General features: G+C 34.7%; 2 protein-coding genes across 2 annotated transcripts; one reads left to right on the forward strand and one right to left on the reverse strand.

The window, feature by feature from the left end:
- Positions 1–2,895: 2,895 nt before the first annotated feature.
- LOC106130172 (odorant receptor Or2-like) lies at positions 2,896–5,806 on the reverse strand. Its single transcript, XM_013328946.1, has 5 exons — positions 5,034–5,806; positions 4,753–4,852; positions 4,458–4,562; positions 3,223–3,378; positions 2,896–2,946 (listed from the first exon to the last, which is right to left on the reverse strand). Exons 1-5 carry the CDS (start codon positions 5,804–5,806, stop codon positions 2,896–2,898), a joined length of 1,185 nt encoding a protein of 394 aa, XP_013184400.1.
- A 2,926-nt stretch (positions 5,807–8,732) lies between these two features.
- On the forward strand, positions 8,733–20,800 carry LOC106130244 (kinesin-like protein KIF18A). Its single transcript, XM_013329049.2, has 8 exons — positions 8,733–9,461; positions 9,626–9,844; positions 10,160–10,365; positions 12,410–12,714; positions 13,064–13,245; positions 13,511–14,420; positions 15,695–15,823; positions 17,605–20,800. Exons 1-8 carry the CDS (start codon positions 8,925–8,927, stop codon positions 17,724–17,726), a joined length of 2,610 nt encoding a protein of 869 aa, XP_013184503.1. The 5' UTR covers positions 8,733–8,924; the 3' UTR covers positions 17,727–20,800.
- The last annotated feature ends 1,429 nt before the right edge of the window (positions 20,801–22,229 follow it).

The following is a 22,229-nucleotide window of genomic DNA, read 5'->3' on the forward strand; positions in this document are numbered from 1 at the left end:
GTTCCCCCGATAGACGTTGATAGCACTTTTGGGAATTACTCTGAGCTGTATGAGATTGATGAGTTCTATTGCAATTTACAAAAATTGTTACAGTTAAATGTATTGCTTTCTGATTTTAGATATTTGAAATGGTGACAATATAATTTAATTAAATTTTAGGGACCAAAGAATTCATATGTCGGTGTTCCAGTTTCTCTATTATACAGAAGATCGTAGCAGAATTTTGATGCAACGCTTCACGATCTGTCCTTAGTATAACTTCAGTAAGTCTTTTCCTTACAAGTGAGGATCATCAAATTGCTTTACATCAATTAAGATAAATTGTGTTAATTATCAAATGCAAATAAATCATTATGAATTTTGAATCAATCGCCCCTCCCCGACGTGTGGCGAGCGTGATGTAGGTCAGAAGCCAAAAGAAAAACATAAATGCGCCCAAAAGAGATTCAGCCTTGGTTGTGTGGTGGAAAGACTTGTTTTTATTCAAAGAATTTTACGTGGATTTAGTTGCTAGAATTGTGTGCTAAATAGGAAAAAAGAAGGTCTAACAAAAGTAATACCGTGACCGGGAATAAAAAATGAATAAATTCTAAGATATCCACCCACACACATGGTGTATATCAAATTGTCATATTCAAAAGCGTCATCATAATTTGACTATCAAATGTCTTAACTACTTTACGTACACGGGTTTGTCTACTCACAATCAGGAATTCAACAACAAATCTTGAGTTTTCGCAATTACCATGTAAATTTACGAAGTTCGCGAAATAATTTAACGCGGTGTAGTCGGATTCAAAACAATTTATATGTTAATCTCGTAGGTATGAACTGGGCTCCGTGCAGGCGAATTACTCTTGACTTGAACAGAATCGGGGCACCGGAGTAGGTATAGGCAGAGTCTCAGTTACAAAAAGTGACGTAGATATCTATTTAGTATCAGCGGCGTCCTGATGAACTACGTAAAGGGTTACCATAATATGTTTTTCCATCGTCTTCTCAGCATATTGACATCCACTGTAACACACATGCCTCGCTTCCATGCCTATAAATTTAAGTTTTGTTTTTTGAGGTTGTATTGTTATATTTGTATTGTTATTGTTATATTTTTACTTCCTTTTTCCATATAAACGTCAAATCATTTATTTGGAAAAGACAATAATTATAAATAAAAAAATGTAATCTAATCAAAAAACACTTTAAATGCAATCTTAGGGGGCGATAGATTGAAGCTAAATTTTCATGTGCGGTTACAATGTAAATTTAAAAGGGGGTTATACGCTTGATATTTTTGTTTGAAACAGAATCTCAGATTCAAGTCTGTTTTTTTAAGAATCGCATATCCAGAAATGTAAACACACAATCGAGTTTGAATTGTTAATGAAGATTAATATTATTTTGAAATAGAAGTATAAGACTAGGTCTCTGTACATAATCTAGTCCGTAGACATGCCAACACAGTCAATCGTTGAGTTCGTGTTTATTAGTAGACTAACTCCTTATTTTGTTGTTGATTCAAAGCTCATAAATACTTACACAGATTTTACATTTTATTTTAATTTCATTTAGGTAAGTCAGACAACAGAATGAGGAGGAAGTCATTGGAGGAAGCCTATGTTCAGCAGAGGACGTCCAACGGCTGAAATGATGATGATGAAGTCTTAATCAGCCAAATCGTAGGTAACAATCAGTCGTACTCCCTAAACAGATTTTTTCTATATGTTATGTTGGTTACAAAGTCATGAAAATTATCTTTGTATTGTAAAAATATATTTCAGTGTTTGAGGAAATCTGTCTAGGCATAATTAGGTTTTCAATTCAATTATGGATAAAGTGTCTTAAATTTGTCCAATCTAGACTGGCTCAAGACTAATTTTTAGGCAGTAGAAATTAATATAGATTAGATTGTAATGTACAATTTCATTTATACATAAGACATATTTTTGGCGATTATAGGACCTGCCTTTTAAGAGACTGCCCAGACTGCCGTCATTTTGTATCAGTTTATATTCCACGAACTGTACTATATAATCAACATATATTACACATTTCGTAAAATTATTATATTTGTATTAAAACGTCAGAACACACCCGATCGCATATCGAATATTACTGAATCAGTTAAAACATTTAATCGAATCGAATCAAATCTGCAACCGCATTCGGAACGCTGAATCAGAATCGATTAACGAGAGATTTCAAGCTTAATCGATTCACAGCGGAATCTTGGCCGAGTGAGGTTCTCAAACTTTGGTGAGTTAGTTAATGGTCGCTGATTGTATTACTTTCTATATGGAAGTGTGTATGTTACACATAGAAATTGGATTAAAATAAGACAACTGAAGAAGGAGAACACAATACTAATAATATCAGCAGAAAATAGCCTTTTTTCTTTATGGTTAAATAACCGTAGTAAATGTAATTGCAAAAATTAAGTTGCTCATCAATTTCTCGCAAAATATAAATATTACATTTAATTCACAAAAAAATATGGATTATGTACTTAGCAGTAAGTAATTACTTAAAAGAAGTAATAACATCGCGTAGCAATTGCTACGCTGTTGCGTGCGTAGTACTTACTTGCTACGAAGAACACTTGCGTAGGCGGCGCGTAGCGCATTTATTTTCGTAGCTGTGGTTACGTAGCTCTGTGTATTTTTAGGTTTTTAAAATGAAGTCGGTTAAACACGTCAAATTATAAAATGTGAAAGGGACAAAAATATCAATTCTTATATTCTAAAAAGTATATGTGAAAATAAACCACATAAATACAATAGAATTGAACTATTTTTTTTCATCATGAGTATGTTTGTATTGTATACTGTGCCTTTTCCAAAAATATAAATGAATAATTATAATATGTATGTATGTTTGCAGGTACTATCGATCGATGATTTATTTGGTTTTACTTAGCAAAGTGTAGAAGCTGTAGCTTGCTCGGAGAATCTGTCAAAATAAATTTGATATTAATATAGAAGCTAGTTACGATAAAATGGAAAAAAATGCATCAACATTGTTTCACAATACAATAGTTGGAGGCAGACTCAGATAAAACAGGTTTTAACATATAGGCAAATAAGCTAAATGATTTTGAAAACTAGAACACCTGATGGAGAATCATGCATGATAGTGATGCTAAACTTTAAAAGATATAGAAATGACGCCCGCCGGCATCAACTAATTACCGATACATTTTGCTTCCAATATATCTACCGAACTCACCGCAATAAATGTTTGCAAAGACATTTCATTGAAAGGTCCGGCTCTGAATACCAGTTTCTTGTTAGTGCTAAGACCTAGTATCGCCACCTCCTTCTGGATTTTAGCTGTGGACTGTGGCCAGTTGCTCTTGAAAGTGCTGTAGCTGACTAGAGTACTCTGCGAAGCGAGGATTTTATGAAAGCCTAATCAGCTACACCTGACGTTTGTTCCGCGTCCTCGCTTAAATTGAGACTTATTTTTTCTCGGTAGGAGAAATCCTTTTTACGGACTGCCTTCTGGGTCTTCACCCGTGAGAGTGTGGGACTCCTGGCATCTGATGTGCCAGCCTACCCACTAAAACCCCTCCGGTGCGCCCTTTTCGCCATTTTGAGGACATCATGAGATCGCAAAAGTCCGTCAATGATCATGTAATTATTTAAAGTGATCCCTGACCTCTGGGCTGTGATCAATGGCAACGTATAAGGAACCTAACCTAAAACTCGGCACATATTACCATCATAAATTTGGGTTTGTATCCATCATCATGATAAGAATATTATTAGAGCTAAAGCTATGCCGTTGAGTTTTATCGATTTCAATTGTTTTTTTTTTAAACAGAATTGAATTATATTATGATAATAACAGCTTGCCCAGTAAAATCCATTCCTTATTTGTTAGAAGTAATAAATAGGATATTGGTCAAATTTATTTACATAAAATTATTTCGGTACAACCTGCAATTCTAATTATGCAAAAAGCAAACAAATATTTTAGCGCAGTCGAGTTAAAATTAAAAATCTTGAGTGCACAAAATATGCTTTATATTTGAACCTAGAAATTTTATTTCCGAAGTTGCGCAAGCTCAGCCAATTATGTAGAAATCCAGTCAAAATCTGCGTAAACTCGACTCGGCGAAAAAGTTGCCAACTAATTTTTGCTGAAAGTTTCATGCAGCGTCGCTGTTTGATAGTTCCCGGAAGAAACTTGTTTTACGATGTAGGCATAATCTCGTATCGAGAAAATGGGCTGCCGCCCATCCATTTCGATATTAAAGAGTAAGAACCAGCGAGGTTTTCAATGTAGTTGTACCTTACTTACATTAAAATTCCACTGGATTCTTGGGCCTAATTTGTCAAACAACTAAAAGGAAGAACAGCGGGGCGATGGATTTTTGAAGTTTTTAAGTTTATTGAAGTGCAGTTTTCAAAAGTGGTTGCTTAAAGTATACCATATTAGAGTGCTATGATAATAGTTACCTCAACCGTGACTTCGTTAGCGTGCCAGTAGAAAAGTAGCAGTTGTATCAAACAAGCCATCACGAACAAACAACTTGCTATTAATGTCGTGACGTCGTCTTGCATCTAGGTAAAGTAAAATAGAATTGAGGTTTTTGATTGAAAAAAAAATATCAAGCAGGGGGTTTGTTTAAATGTGATTTTTTTTTCTGTTCTTGAATTAACTTTTCCAGTAATAAAAAAAAGTTCTATGTTACGTAAGCTGTGCTATAGGTTTTTGACATGTGCAATTAAATATGTTATTACAGGTACAAACTTGGGCAATTTGAATAATACAAACTCCAAGGTTGACGGAAATTACCACCAAGTACACATACATAACCGGAGATATCAGCTCGTTGAACAGCTTTTGGTATCTGAAAAAAATTATACACACACATGATACGGTCAGAGAACTTTCGAATTATTCACGAACTTTGATTATGAAAAAGTACCCTTGTTAAGTTTATTGAATAGCCCGTATAAGAAATGGCAAGACGTTGGCCGATGAAGTTAAGATAGACTTGCGGCTTATTTTACTTACAATTATCAACTTACTTGACCAATTTAGTGTGATGTCGATGACAGTACGCAATATTTTCGTGACTTTCATTATCATCACGATCTATGATCATTCTTTCGCAGTTAATTCGAGCAACCTTCAGTTGTCCGGCGAGAAATATCATAATAGTTACGACCAGAGTATCCCAGGCCACGACATAAGCACTAACTATGTGACCTAATACAGTTTGGACGATCAAGGAGACATAATATCCTGGCGGTTCATTGCTGTAAGGAATGTAGCCATCAAAGATGTTCTTATACGTATTAGTTCCATCATCATTTTCCTGGTTTAGACGGTATGGCTCAGAAAAGATGTTGAAATTGGAAAAGAAGGCCAGCGCCCAGAAGAAATAGGATACTCGACGGCTTTGTTTGATATACTTGTTTATTTCCAGGCTTTGTTCGTTTTTCTTTAACAGTTGATCACGTTCTAGAGACGATACGTAGAATATGACATTCTCCCATTTCTTATAATCCTTTTGAAAGAAGCAGCTCTTTACTATGCCCATGTGGAACGGTGCATACTGCAGTATTAATGTCAGCGATTCTCCGTCACATTTAATGAGGCACCTAATGTACTGACTGCAGAAAAATGCTACCGTGATATAGAAGAGATACAGTTTGAATTTTTCAATTTTGGTATTATTTGGGTGCCATAAACCAGTAAGACTTAAGAGACGAAGGTGGGGACCTACTGAAGGGTACCTAGGGTCTTCAAGGTATGATAATATTTTTTCAAAGCAACATGGACTATTTTTTCGGAACATTTTTACGATGTGTATTCTTGGCGTTCCCTTGTTTGAATGAAAATAATTTCTATAAGTAGATATTTTGTCGGTGTAATATGAATAATTTGCGAGTGATAATAACAGGTTACGGACTTGCACTGTGTAATTAACGGCAATTTGTCGTAACGATATGATTGCAACCGCGGTTAATTATATATTTTAAAGGGAAATTAACATTTTAGTTAAAACGATCACGATTCTGATTTTATGTAATGCTCCAAATTGTTTTATTATTTCAGTGTACTTAGGTACAATATAAAAGTATTAATTAAATAGAGCAATTTAATATTTGCACATTTTTTTAAACTTTTTTTTCAACTGTTCTTTGTTTTTCAGGAAAGAATTAAAATTTCTTGATTAAAATCAGCCGGAACTTAAACTTGCAAACTATTAGAATGCGAGCTACTATTATTATGCAAGTTCTTATAAATTTTTTTTAGAATGTACCCCTAATAGGTATAACTTAGAACCAAGGTTTTTTTATGAAAAAAAGCTTATCTGTTATAAAAAAACTCCATTATAAAAACTCAATATAATAAATAAATATCTACTTTTTTTTCTTTTTAATAAGTAGTTTTAGTTGTAGTAGTAATAACATACTAGTTATAAAACATTTATTCATAAAACAGGTACTTGCTAAATTGCGCCATTGTGTCATAATAAAACTTTCAAAAAGTCGCGTTAAATATTGCGACAAACAGAGAACTTCTTTCTTTTTTGACGTTGATTAAAAATAATAGGTACCTATTTATGTACCAAATTTAATCACAATTAGACAATAAGAACTCCTACGCAATGATTTGTCCCCTTATCTATTTCGTCGGACGTAGCTAATGTAAGTAGTTCAGTGAACAATGTCAATGGAATTCCCGTTTCCGAAGTTTTAGTGAGAGTGCTGGTTGAATGCTGAACCCCCTTTATGTCCAGATAGCATCGCCGCCGGAAATTAAAAGGAAATTGTATTTGTTTCTTATACAGCGACGTTCTCACAATAAGACGCCGTCCCTCCGTTGTGTAATATAAATAATACTTAATTCGCCTTAGGATTAGGGGGTTAATTAAGTAAGCGTTTGGACGAAAATAATTAGTGGAAATCTAATAAACACTTTTGTCTGTGTATAGTGTGATTGATAAAATCTATGAAAGCTTTTGAACTTGTTGTTTTATTTATATAGGCTTCTAGTAAATTCCATGACCGATGACTGTAGGTCCTTTCCTTAAAGATATTGATACCTTTTAGCTAAAAATCAGGTTTTCAAAAATTTCTCCCCTCATCCTTCTAATGGGCAATGCAGGAAGGTCATCTTTGAAGTGCATTTGTACGGCGAACGAAGTGGTGAGCAACAGCCAACTAAATTAAGAATAAATTTTTAAGTAACTTACCAAGTTACTAAGTGCTGCTATAAGTCCGACATTACAAAATAAAAGACCATCTAGTTAGGTCTTAAGAACATACAAAAAATACCTAAAGAGATTTATTAAAAAAATAATCTTCATAATAAAATAAAAAATAAAGCAGGTCAGTTTCACCGGTAGGCGGTAGGTAGCTACTTATTTTTCTTCAAAACGTATTTGCTGGTCCTTTCTATTTGTGGATAAAGGAATTTATATTTAATTATTTTTATTTTCCATCGTAGAAGATATTCATCAATTAAAACTTGTTTAAATTAGGAATGTGAAAAAAAAATCGATTATGGAAAAAATCGATTAATAATCGATTTTTTTAAAGTAAAAATCGATTTTTATACGTGATTTTTTTTAAATTAATAATCGATTAAAAATCGATTTTTATAATCATACAATAAATGCACTCCGACATTACGTTTTTGTCTTCTGGCTTGGAGCCCGGAACGCGAACTGCCAAAGAATACTATCATAGCTCCATAATATTACATTAACGCCATCTGTGCATTCTTTCTTTGCTCTTAAAACAGTTTAGATACATACATACATACATACATATGTTCACGTCTATATCCCTTGCGGGGTAGACAGAGCCAACAGTCTTGAAAGGACTGAATGGCAACGTTCAGCTATTTGGCTTAATGATAGAATTGAGTTACAGTTTAGATGATTAATTTAATCAAACATTCTCTAGATGGAATTAGTCGATGAATAGTATTTTACCGACATTCGGTTGATATTTTATTCATTATTCGTTGCTGAAACTTCATTTTTCAAACTTGATTGTTAAAAACTTTAATTTGTGTTGATTATATAAGAACTTGCTGTTTCTGTTGTTTATTTTTAATGAATAAATCTATTGATATAATGTATATGGCGTTTATTTTGACATAAATTGAAAAATTAGGAAAAAATCTATCAATATAATAAAATCGATTATTTTCTTAAGAAAAATCGATTATTTGTTAATCGATTTTTCATACTTAAAAAATAAATCGATTATAAAAAAATCGATTTTTTATCAGCAATGTCACATCCCTAGTTTAAATCGGAGATGGAAACTATGTAGGTACCTACCTAATTTTTTAAAACATTACAGCACATACATACTACATGAAGTTTTCCCGCCTTATAGTTCTGCTCCAGAAAGAATCATATTTTGGCGCGTGAAGTGACGCGACCAGTGTAGCCAGCTCCCTAGGCGTCCTAGTCCTAGGTAAGGTTTAAACTAGTTCCTAGTAGACCGTGTTCTCGATATTTTTACAATTTTTAATTTATAGTTATGTTTTCAATGAACTTCTAAATCAAAGTTTTGTATACAATTTTAAAGAATGTAAGTACACATTACAATTTTTAAAGCTGTTTGCATTTGCAGTTTTACTCTCATTGGGGTTGGCGACACTGTGCGCGACGCGCTGCTAACGTCTGACTGACATGACGCCGCACATGTTGTTTTGCTGTTGTTGTCAAAGTGTCAATTCAAAAACTGACGGTTATTTTGAGTTGAGCACTAATTCAAAATAATTGACTCATCGTCTGTTTATTTTAAATGTTTTTAATTGAATAAAAGTCTTGTGACCAAGGGAGATATAGATAGATATTTCCGTTACAGTTCGTAGTGAAGTGCAGTTGAAGAAAGTTTCGGATTAATCTATTTGCTCAATGAGAAAAGTTTTATTGAGCGTCTGTGAAAATGGTTAAAATAGAAAGAAAGCCTGGCCAGGCCGGTAATTTAGTACCTTCTAAGAGTGGATCTACACAGAACATGGCATCAAATATCAAAGTTGTGGTGAGAGTCCGACCTTTGAACGATAGGGAACTGGGCCAAAACAGTCGCATAGTGGTGGACGTTGTTGACGATAGGATGCTCGTGTTTGACCCCAAAGAAGAGATTCGACCGTTTTTCTATCAAGGAGTTCAGCAGCCAAACAAGAACTTTTTGAAACGTGCCAATAAAGAGTTGAAATTCGTGTTTGATAATGTGTGTAGCCAGAATGCATCAAATAAAGACGTTTTTGAAACTACAACAAAGGACATGTTGACTTCTTTGATGGAGGGATATAACTGTTCAGTGTTTGTGTACGGTGCTACTGGTGCTGGGAAAACATTCACGATGATTGGAAGCAAGGAAAATCCGGGTATAACTTACTTGACAATGGAACATTTGTTTTACACTATAAACTCATATGAAAAAGAAAGAGAGTTTGACATAGGTGTTTCTTATATTGAGGTGAGTTTCACTATCATGCTATTGTTGCTTAACACTTAATTATGTAGGTTGTCACATATTTAATTGACCATTTAAGTTATAACATAAATTTCTTTCTTCAGTTAAAAATAAATACAATACTTGGAAATCTACATTTTGTCACAATAGTAGTTATATTTTTACAGGTGTACAATGAGAATGTATATGATTTACTAAAGCCATCAAACACCCCATTACAACTCCGAGAGGACTCCAAGTACGGGGTGATGGTGGCAGGGCTCACTCTGAACAACATCAAGACGGCCCGGGAGCTTCTCAACATGCTGGAGGATGGAAACAAGAACAGGACTCAGCATCCGACTGATGCCAATGCAGAAAGCTCTAGGAGTCATGCTGTTTTTCAGGTACATTGATTAATAACACATCTTATAAAAATTTTATTTTGTGACTATTTGAAATGCTTTTTGAAGTTTGTTTATATTCCGAAGAATATGTTTTAAAGAATTTTTATGTCTGATGAAAATGATGAATAAAATTGTTTTTGTTAAATAATATAATAAAAAAAATATTCAAATTAAAGGTCTTTGCCATGCTAATTCAAAAATATTAGTATTTTATTTAACTTCTCAAACTTAACTTCTCAGAGTCAAAGTTCAAGGTCTTTTTAGACAGCCAGATAAGAACTATAAAGTGAAGTAATATTAACTTATTTCTTCTAGGTGTATGTTAAGATGCGTTACAAGACGAGCAGCCAGCTGCGTCTTGTCAAACTGTCTATGATTGACTTGGCGGGTAGCGAGCGCGCTTCAGCTACGGGCTGTGTCGGTGAGCGGTTCAAAGAGGGTGCTAACATCAACCGCAGCTTGCTGTCTTTGGGAAACTGCATCAATAAATTGGCAGACGGAAGCAGTTATATTCCATACAGGTAATATATGACAATGTTCTTACAATCATTAATTTATTTAGAATAAGTCCCAGAACAACAATGATTTGGTTTTAGGCATTTTGTCAAGGCCAGAATTAGGCCTGTCCTGTGGTATTTATGCGACTTACCTTGCCAATTTTTAGTGCTTATACTATATATAATATATATATGCATATACAGTGGGTTGCCAAATTAATAGGGACAGTCGAAAAATATTGTTTTTTTACACTTTATTGGTCCATAACTAATTAAAAACGTTGTTTTGAGTTATAATTATATTTAATAATATTAGACACACATCTTACAAGTAGTTTAAACAAAAAAATAACAGTCTTTGGGTAATTAGAAAATATTAGCAGGTATTACGAAAATGGCAATGAGATATTGCTAATATTTTGTCACATTTCCTTTAGCCTGAATGAGTGCTTCGATCCGCCTCGGCATACTTTCTATGCACTGTTTGGCACTTTCCTTTATTTTAGGGTTGTGGTGCCACACATTTATTAATTTTTCGATCAGTTTTACCTTGGTGGTTATCACTTCCTTGGCAATTTCCGCCTTGGTAATTTCCCATAAGTTTTCGATGGGGTTCATGTCTGGAGAATTGCCAGGCCAAGGTAAAACTGGTATATTGTGGTCTGCTAAAAATTTTGTTACACTCCTTGCTTTATGGCATGGTGCTGAGTCATGCATGAACATGAATTCCTCCCCCTCTGAGAACCATTCCCGGAGTTGCGGCAACAAGCGAGTTTCTAGGACCTGCCTGTATTGGTCCTGTCTCATGGTTCCCTGGACAATGTAGAGACGCCCAACCCCTTTAGCACTTATGACAGACCATACCATTATTTTAACAGGGTGTTTAACGCGTTCCACAATGCAGTCAGGGTGAAATTTCTCGCCTGGGCGCCGCCTGACAAAGTTGCTTTTGTCGGCAAGAATCTCAAATGTTGATTCGTCTGAGAAACACACCTGAAAAAAAATATTTATAACTTATATGAAAATATTTTTAGATAATATACCATAATATTAATATAAATTATCAATTGACATTAAAACTGACCTTGCTCCAGTCTTCAACACTCATCAGACGGTGTTCACGAGCCCAAGCAAGTCGTTTCTTCTTCATCGCCTCTGTCAGTCGCGGTTTTTTAGCTGGGCGATGTCCGGTCAGGCCTTCCTCTGCCAACCTACGCTGTACAGTTCTCTTCGAAACTTGTATTCCAGACTCCTGTACCATCTGGGTTAACAATCCAGCACTTTTCTTCCTGTTTTGCAAACACATATCCCTGATTTTCCTATCGGACCGTGGTGTCGTAATCCGTTTTCTTCCGCATTTGCCTTTTCTTTTGGGCAAAAGTGGCTGATCTTGATCCAGATTTATTTTTATTTTATTTACTACCGACTTAGAAACACCAGCCAGTTCTGCTATCTTCCTCTGAGAATGACTTGTGTGCAAAAGAAGGGTTTTAACCTCAGATTTTTTTCTTGGAGACAAATCTACCCCTCGACCCATAGTGAAAGCTGTAAAAATAAAAAATTAATTAATTTCGTCCTAAAATCAGCCCCAAAATACTTAAGATTTAATAAAAATAAAGTAATACTTACTTGCAGTCAATAATAATTTCACAAAATCACAAAATAACTTTTTAAAATAATTAGTTACTTATTTTACTTTTACACGTGTGAAGGACTGCGCGTCTCTCCCGATAATAAAATATTTTTACAAAATAAACAAATCCCATAACACTTGAAATTTACTTTCAAGTTGATCTGTAGAGGTGCTGTGAACATAAAAATACATTCCAGGACCACTTACACCACTTGAAATAGCAGTCAAACGCGCCTGAAGAAAAAATATGATAAAAAATGTGACTGTCCCTATTAATTTGGCAACCCACTGTATACTATATATAGTATATACTATATATAATGTAATAATATTAATACTTCCATTGACTTTTCAATAAATAAACTCCAGAGCCAATATTTGCACAATTTTAAAGTAAATTAATTGTATACAAATAAAAAAAAATATTTGTTCCAGAGATTCAAAGCTTACGCGCTTACTCAAAGACAGTCTCGGCGGTAACTGCAAGACGGTTATGATAGCAAACGTCTCCCCGGCACATATCAGTTATGAAGACACTTACAATACTCTTAAGTACGCTGCTCGGGCTAACAAAATACAGCTTAGTATAAAGAAGAACATAGTCGATGGAGATATGAGGTTGTCTCAATATGTGAAGATAAATGAGGAATTGAAGAAGAAGGTGAAGGAATTGGAAGCCAAGTTGTCACTGTCCAGTGTTAAGGTGGTGAATAAGGAGCCGGATCTGGCTAAAGAGAAAGGTTTGTTGATATAGAAATGTTTGCATAACTTAGGTATAGAGTTTTGAGTTCAAAGACTTCAGTTGACTTGAGGTGATCTGTTTAAATACAGGAGAAAAGAGAACTCATCTTTTTTCTAAATAGTTACAACTAGGTACCCATACAGATATAAAATATTTTTTAACACAACAGCATTTACTTGGTTCCTGACCTGACATCAAAATTAAACAAAACAAAATGTCATTCACATCACATGTCTATTTTGTTAAAAAAAGTGCAAAATCTAATTGAATTGAAGACTATTAAAAAAATAAATGCTTCTATCAGAAACGGAAAATAAATTAATCACAATGATAATTTTTTCAAACAGCAAAACAAGAATGGCGTCGCCGCCTAACTGAAGAAAACTCTACACACAGCAAGTTGGAAGATCACCTGCTGTCTCTGATGTCTCGCCAGAGGGTGCTGGCGCTGCGGCAGCGGCTCAGGACGAGGGCCTTCACTCATGTCGCCGACTTAGCGCATAGGTCCTCTTGTGAGGCCATGGAGCAGGTATGGACTTGTTTTCTTTCTAATATTTATAGCTAATTTTTCCCGGGTACATCCTCACATCTCCGGAGATGAGCTCGGGAAGCGCCTTTTGACTATGATCGTGAATTGGGTGAGTCAGGTTTTAACACGAAGTTTATTAAAAAAACGGAGAAGAATGATATTAAATACTAAACTAATAATGAAGTGATAAATTAATAATTAACATAAACTTTAAGATTTCTAACCAATAACAACATTGATGAAATCATATTTTCTCCCTGTTTAGATGTGCACCGAAGACATACCTCGACAAGAGCGCGCACTCGAAAGTTACATGAAACAATCTGTCAGCTTGGATTCTAAAGTCATAATTGCCTGGTCGAAATGGGATGACAGTAGGAAGAAACTGAAAATCATCTGTGACCAAGCTACCTCTGATTGTCCAGAACTCTCAGATTTCGTCGAAAATATTCAGTTACAGAACGAACTGAGGTTTATTAAAGCGAGAGACGATTTAAGGCAAAAACTTCTCTTAATAGAACATGAGGAAATTAACGCTTTCACTGAATATATGAGCGATATGCCTAGCATGTTGAAAAAACTGTACCTGACTCTCAAAGGTTACGACAAAGTGACGCCAGCATTAAAAACAGAATACCTTGACCTGATGAAGAAAGCCAAATTGGCTAAAGGGATATCCTGGTCTGATAAGGACGTAGAAACTGACGCTCACTTCAAATTCATTTCAAATCTAGACTTAGACAATCCAACGACGTCTCTAGACTTTAGTAATACTAAGAATGACGATATTAATGCTACCGTAGATATAGTAACTGATAGTGATGATTTGACAGACGTAGAAAATAAAGAACCGGTTAAAGTGTGCGCTAAACGGAAAGGCACTCCTATCAAATTGGTGAATAATGAAACTATTGTAATTAACGATTCATTCGAGCTAATGGACACAACGAGAAATATTAACTCAGCCAAGAAAGTGAAGAGGGAATATGGTATTGCACCTGAGGTGGAGAATTTTATTGATCCGAATGACTTGAATTCCACTTTCGTGCTGGGGGGTAAAGTTGAGATCACCAAGAAGCAAGTGAAGGTGGAACCGAGACCGGAACCAATTAAGAGAGGACTCACAGACAGGACAAATACGATACAGAGGACTATCACCTTCAACGACCGAAATGGTAAGTATTTAATTAAATTAAAAAAAAGACATTTGATTTCTTTTTCGTATTTTCGTGTGTGTATTCGTAATTGATTTGGGTGTATTATTGAGTTTTAAGTTGAATCCATAAATAATGTTTTTTTAAATATTAAAAGCACTGCACTTTGTTGTTTAACTAGTCGCAAGTACACACTAACATACAAAACTTGTCAACACCGCCAACTGACAAAAATACACATCACATTTCACACAGGACAAATAGTAAAATAATTAGTAGCTTCAAGCACAAAGTTTGCTAATATTATGCACAAAATAATGATAGTGCAAAAGTGTAGTAATAGATCGTATTGTTTAAAAATATAAAAGGTCTGAGGTGGAGTGATTAAAATTTTGCGAAATTTGTTTTAAGCAGGTTTTATGCATATTAATCGTCGAGGGTTATGGAGAACTGCCGCTTTCTTAACACTAACTTGAATACGATACTGGAGTGCAATTTTTGCTTGTAATAATCATTCACATTATGAAGTTAGGTCACTATATCGAGAAATATATTTATTAAATGCGGTTTCATATCTGTACACTCGTGCTTGTATACATTGCATGTCGGATTCTAAAAGCATTTGTGTGAATATCGTGCGGCCACGCTACGCCCGCGCACTTTCGCGTTTGTAAATTGGTGTAATCCAATGGGGATTCACTTGATTACCCAGATTGTTACATGACCTAGGTTCTAATCCAATTCCCGGTTCTATGCACCTAATATGCAAATCAGTTATTGTCTGGTTCATATTCACACTTGTATAGGAAATTGGAATGATAATACAAGTATTTTGTTTTCCACTAATATTTTATAGTATTGTTATTTTATCGTTGGTCTAAAATCGTTGCTTTTTATCTCAAATTAATACTCATACCAAATCAAGCTTGGCCCAATTTTTTGCATCTAAGAAGACCTCTTTAATGCCAATGCTAAGAATGTTCATATGAGCAAATATTGGTATGGGTTTAATGTCATATAGCAACTCTCTCATTTAGCATATAGGCCGACGCCGGTAGCCCACTGTAAAAAACTTTGTCATGGCTTATTAAGACGTTAAAGGCATTGATAAATTGTAGTTTAATGCCCAAGCTTTGGAGCTACTAACAACCGAAAATGAATGCTTTTTTTAAACAACTGCGCTGACATATATCTTATATAGCATTTGAATCGATGTTAGAAATTCGTCATTACCTATATTACCAGTAGCCATTATGACACTACAAGAAGAAATAACGTTATATGTTTTGGTTCAGCGAAAGTTGTGAAGCCGGTAATCGGCAAGGCGATGCCGTTCCGGCGGCCGGCCGCGCCGCCCCGGAGCACGGCCGGCTTCGGATCCAGTTTGTCAAGGGACGGTACACCATTGCAGAGGAATGTACAAGGTAAATAAACATATTCTTCTATGTCTGTTAACTAAGTTTTCTAGTCCATAGCGTGTTTGCTGTTTTGTAGCATAGTGCATCTATATTGTTAAATTTTGAATTGTATTTCTCCTTTTGGGTTGAGGTTATGTTCGGTCAAGTTATTAAGATATTTAAATAATAATAAGGGTAACGCAAATACTTCTAAAAGTCCAAAGTTTTAGCTGATAAACTTTTCTCAACGTTCTCATGTATATTGGTATTTAAAGAATGAATGGAAATTAAACCTTGAAAATCTAGCAAGTAGAGCTTCAAATATATTTTCCGACTTTTTGTTGTCTTGGGAGCTTCCATAATTAGTAGACTCCTACGTGCATAACTATATCTATGCCTAATTTAAACGAAAAAAAGAAAACTTGTATAAAATAAAGCCAAGAAGAATCTAGTCCCAAATAAATCTACTTAAAAATACACTCCTCTCTCCAAATGAGGGTAGGATTTGGACAAAATTTTTCGTATGTATTACGCTCCCAAAAGATAAAACATTTGAAAGAAAGTGCTTCCCTATTATCCCGGATTTACCCGGATCGCCGCTCGCAATTAGCAGGGGCGGGCGTCGTACAAATATTTAACCGGCTAATTAACTTGACCGAACATTTGATATGTGTTAAGGCGGCCTAACATGACTAATTTGAGGTATCGGATGATGGTGTAATTAAGTTATCTTGATTATAATTTTAAATATTTGTACCGACCTTGATAATGGCGGTAAAACAGTGTCAAGTCATGAAATCGGCCGATGTTTTGTCTGTAGCCTTATTTAGCGAATCTGTGCCAGATCAATAAAAACCCTGTTAGAATTTCTAATCTTAATGTTTGCCCAGAGACCTTTTCTCAAAAACAATTAAGAAGTAATTACATATAAACCTCGTCAAGGAAAATGTCAGACTTTCGATCGGAATATAGCTCTGAACTTTATTAATAAAGGATAATGTGTCCTAGGGTAAGTAAGATATTAATGCCCTTTTGGTTACTATGACCAGGAGGTTTATTGCGTAACCAGTGAATTTCCCTCTAATAGTTATAGTGACGTTATGCTATATACATACATACATATAGTTACGTCTACATCCCTTGCGGTGTAGACAGAGATAGACCACGTTCAGCTATTTGAATTGATGATAGAATTGAGATTCAGATAGTGACAGGTTGCTAGCCCATCGCCTAAAAGAAGAATCGCAAGTTTATAATCCTATCCCTTAGTCGCCTTTTACGACATCAGGAGGAAAGAGGAGTGGTCCAATTCTTTTTTTATTGGTGCCGGGAACCACACGGCATAAACGGCTATATGGTACAGCAATATCCATTATACATGCCGTGTGGTTCCCGGCACCAATACAAAAAAGAATAGGACCACTCCATCTCTTTCCCATGGATGTCGTAAAAGGCGACTAAGGGATAGGCTTACAAACTTGAGATTCTTTTTTTAGGCGATAGGCTAGCAACTTGTCACTATTCGAATCTCAATTCTATCTTAAAGCCAAATAGTTGAACGTGGCCTATCAGTCCGCTCAGGACTGTTGGCTCTGTCTACCCCGCAAGGGATATAGACGTGATTATATGTATGTATGTATGTATATCCATTATACATAACACCACAGGGCTCCAAATCCCATATCAACAAAGCGATAGTCACCCAAAGTTCACCTGTCTCATACTCTCTAACATATTTAACATATTGGTGTGCGCACTAACCACTAACACTTCGTTCCATGTACTGTCCCGTGACGTCATACTAACAGATTTCGGCCGTGGTAAGACAAACAATGAAAGATCAGTTGGTTACAAAGCAGTGCGCGCCCGAGAGAGGTTCCAGAACCATCCATACAGCAGGCCGCCGGGATCGCTGCATGCCAGGAAATGAACAAGGACTTCGTGAGGAAGAAATCTGTACAGTCAACACTACATCATATCAAGTTAACCTACATTTGCAGTGGATTCGGGTAGGTTTATGTGGTGTTGACTGTACAAATGAGTGATTGTGTAAAAAGAAAATGTTTTATGATAAACGCCAAATAAATAATGTTTAGACTTTTTGCGTAAGACATAACGGGATAAAAATGACAAATTAAGTTATTGTATTTTCTAAATGTATATTATAATATCTAGAGCATATTTCGAACCTACATTTAATTAGGCTCAGTTCAGCTCAGCACGTAGGCACAGCAGCCGCGGCATTATTAATGTGTAGCTTTAAACAATTTCAAGCCTTTTCACAACAACCTTGATCTAGACTGGATTAGGTTCCCTTGTTAACAGTATAGGTCATACGGGAGTAGCTTTGTTTTGAGTTTCTCACTTGAAAATGAAGGCCAAAAGCTAATAAGCTAAGGCTATATTCAAATTTTTTGTTGAATGATTGTACAGTCGGCCTAGAGCACACCTGTGCCAACTCGCCTTAACGTTAGTCCAGGTATCTTCCAGGCCCATTGTGCTATTGTAGATTGACGAATAACAAAAATTAATCACAATAATGTCTTTGGATTTTCTACAATTTTATTAATATGACGGTCCTTTTAAAATAAATATAATTTGCCTATTTCAAATACAGTCTTAATAGAAAATTTATCACCCGAAATAAAACGAAACTAACATTAATATTTTGAAATTTTGCTTAATCTTACTTCTGCAAGTCACATTTGGTATTAAATAACGAAAGCGAAATATTTTTATCGAGAAAAGACTTACGAAAGTGTTCAATAATATTAATTCGTGTGATTTCAACGTCGTATGAAATACGGTTAGCTGTTATAAGAATTAATTTTATTTCAGACTTTAAATTGCTAAGGGTTTTATTAAAACAATTATTCCGTTGTGAAAATTGTCATACGCATATAATTTTCACGAATAATTCACATATAAAAATTTATTCCAATAACTTATGTTTTCACCGCGTATTAATTAAACATGTCATAAAATTAACAAAAGCGACACCTGTCTAAACTCGTTTTAATTGAAAGCGAGCTACCAGTGTCTGTTTTCAAACGGCCAGAGCTTTAAATGCCCTAGTGTTTCCCGGTATAACTACTGAAACTAGTTTCTGAGTACTGCGTGTAAATTCTGAATGTAATTTACATTATATCGTCGTGTAACACGGAAAACTATTTGATATGCTTGCACATATTAAGTTTGTGTTTTCTCGGTGTTATATTTGAAAACTTACTGAATATAAAGATTGCATATATGATCACCAGAGATCGGATATTCGGATGCATATTTACCTAAAGTTGGGGTGTTGGGTTAGTATGGAACGTACTTCTGTACCTCAAGAATTCCGGGATTCGGCATTGATACACTTAATGTTCTAATTATGTATTCGAATGCAAATTTACCTAAAGTTGAGGTGTTGGCTTAGTATGAAAACCATTTTTATAGCACAAAAATTCCGGGATATGATCATCCATCACTTATGTTTATAAAGGTGTTTATCATACCGTAATATACGATAAGTTTCAATTTCTTGTTTAATAAAATTTCCGGGATTCAAAATAATTCGAATCCCGAAAGCAAGAAGCCGCCTCCATACTATTTTAGCCAAAATATTAGTTTTGCACCCGATTATCCGATCTCTAATGATCACACCTTTTTCCCCGAGTACGCAAGAGTCTATCTTGCCATTTGTCAAGATCTTGCGCACATCTTACTTCGCTTCATCCACATTTAATTTAATATCGACCGTTTACTTTTACGTATGTTTTTATTCGTAAACGTAAGTTGATTCAGAAAAAAAAGACAACGGCGATCAACTTTATTATTTTTATGAAATAATAATATAGTTGTTATATCTGTTCCATATAAATATTAAACAAAAAATACTATGAAAACATGTGTTTAGGCACAAGTAATTTGGATTTTTCCAGTAAAAATATTCATTTATATTGTTTTATTATTTGCCACAACTAGGTACTTACATAGAAAAAGATATTATTGGCCCTTTTAAAAAAAGTTGTTAAATGACGATAAATAAGTTCATCAAGACATAAGGAAACTAACTTTTCAAGCGAATCTTGCAGACACACTTTTAAATATAGATGTAATTTGAACACTTTCATAAAGTTTTGGCAAAGGCATTAATTATTGTATAATGCATATAAAGTTTAAAAAAAATATAACTAACATTTTTAATAAGACGCCGAGGTAAGGCCAGTAAATATTGCAATTGTTGGTAACATTTTGGGGGTAATGTTTATTGAATATAGCTTATAGCAATTTGAATGATGGTGTTATAATCGCCATTTCTACTTATTAATAATTTCATTTATATATTTTAAATTTTTTTGGTGACTTTGTAACTAGTGTTTTAGATGTAACTTAGTTTTTGATTAATTAAACATTATAATTAAGCATTTATACTAAGTTTGTAGCTTTAATATTTGTAGCTATTTTGTACGGAAAAATGTATTTTCTATTTATTTTTAACTGATGTAATGTTTTAAAGTTGTAATATTTTTATAGCCTATTTCGATTTTTATGTACAATTACTGAATACAAATAAGTATGGATTAAAGTCTGTCGTCAAAGGAAAGTTTCTTTGTTGCTTCATAGTTTCGAATTTTAGAGTTGATTGCGAAGTCAATCATATAACTTGTTTAACAATTACTGTTTAAATCCATAACAATAATGTAGACTTTGAATTTGCAAGTACTGGTGAATGTGACGGCGCAACAGATTTTGACACTATAATGTTCATCTCAACACATTATTCCTTAATATTAAATTCGGGATTTATATCCTTATATTTCGCATTTTAGGCTTACAGCCTATAAGTAAGATTTAACACCCAGTCGAAGATTATTGTTACTAACTTAAATTGAGTAGAATGCTATGTTATAACAATTATTTACTAATTATGCTAATGACTGATTTATTTTCTAGGCGTTTTTCAATATTATTTGTAATTGTATAATATATTCTAATTATGATTGTGTGGAGGTTTGATTAAAGAAATGATGTAAATATTACATTGTTTAATTTATAAAAGATTCCTTAAAACGCATACTCATATATTCTCATAGGAATTAAAAAAGTCGTGAAAAGCTTTTTCACAATAGGCAACTAAATTTGACACTATGATCCTACCGGGTTAGGTAGATGAACCTCTTAACAGTATAACGGAGGTCAGGCAGGAGTTTCTTCGTTTAGGTACCTAACCTGACTTGCCAGTCCAGAAACGGGCTGGGCGGTCGATCGGCAAACCCTAGGCTCCAATCGAAAAAAAAGAACCCAGGACAACAAAGGATGATGAATTAACGGCGTCCCAAAACCCTAAGCGACAACCATAGTGAAATTAATTTATTTCCTCGAATCCCTCGTAATTTTTTAAGCAAAAACACGACAAGAAGGTTAATTAAAATTGGCATCGGAGGGTCCTGGAGGTGATAAAAAGCGGGTCCAAGGTGTCAATAAAAACCCCACACCGCAAATGAATTGATTCAACGCAATCAATTTTTTCCCGCTCTCCTGGACTCAAGGACAAGGACTTCAGAATCAAATGGAGTTAGCGCTAAAATATATTACGTTTGTAATTACAACTTAATTATCACTTCCTAGAAATAATTTACCCACCAAACCATTTGTACTAGACACTAGACTATCAGTACAGAATATAACAGAAATTTTGCACGTAACTATTATTTGACAGGTGATTGAAGATTAAAATCAGTTCATTTTGTCTTTAAATTTTTACGTTACTGACCAAGAAAGTGCTTCTGTATTCCAACTGCTGGGCAAAGGCTTCCACATTTTTCCTCCACTATCTGAAGTATAGTTTTGCCATCCACTGAGAACGGTGTCAATGTCGCCCCGCCATCTTCTCCGTGCCTACGACTACCAACCGATGAGCGTAGACCTAAGGAAAATCCACGGACAAGATGGCTGTACCTAATATAACAACAAAAATAGTAAGTTCCGTGTATTTTTTCTAACCTCGGCTCTGAACTCTCACCGATCCGTTCATTCACTTGGGCTCTGATTAAATCGGTCAATCATTCGGTCTTACCGTTCAGTTAACTGGAAAATTGGTAATTAGATGTTGTAGGTGATAAAGTGATGAATTTTCGTATGGCTCACGAAATCAATTTTCCTGGCAAAATAAAGACAATTCACGTGTTTTTAATTGAGGAAATAAAAAAAAGTGACGGTAATTTTACTTTAAAAATTACTTACTTGCTCTTCGCATGCATGCTGTTTCTGATGCAGTTTTTACTAATATTCAGATAAATGCAAGTAGTTAACTACTTATAAAGTTTAAAAAAGACGTCTTAATTCCATTATATGGATGGATGGCTTAAATGATTTTCGAGGCTCGCGGCCCATTGGCCCATTGGCTCTGTCTACCCCGTAAGGGATGTAGGATCGTATTTAAGTG

The sequence above is a fragment of the Amyelois transitella genome, chromosome 7 (assembly GCF_032362555.1).
Source record: "Amyelois transitella isolate CPQ chromosome 7, ilAmyTran1.1, whole genome shotgun sequence".
NCBI lineage: Eukaryota > Metazoa > Arthropoda > Insecta > Lepidoptera > Pyralidae > Amyelois > Amyelois transitella.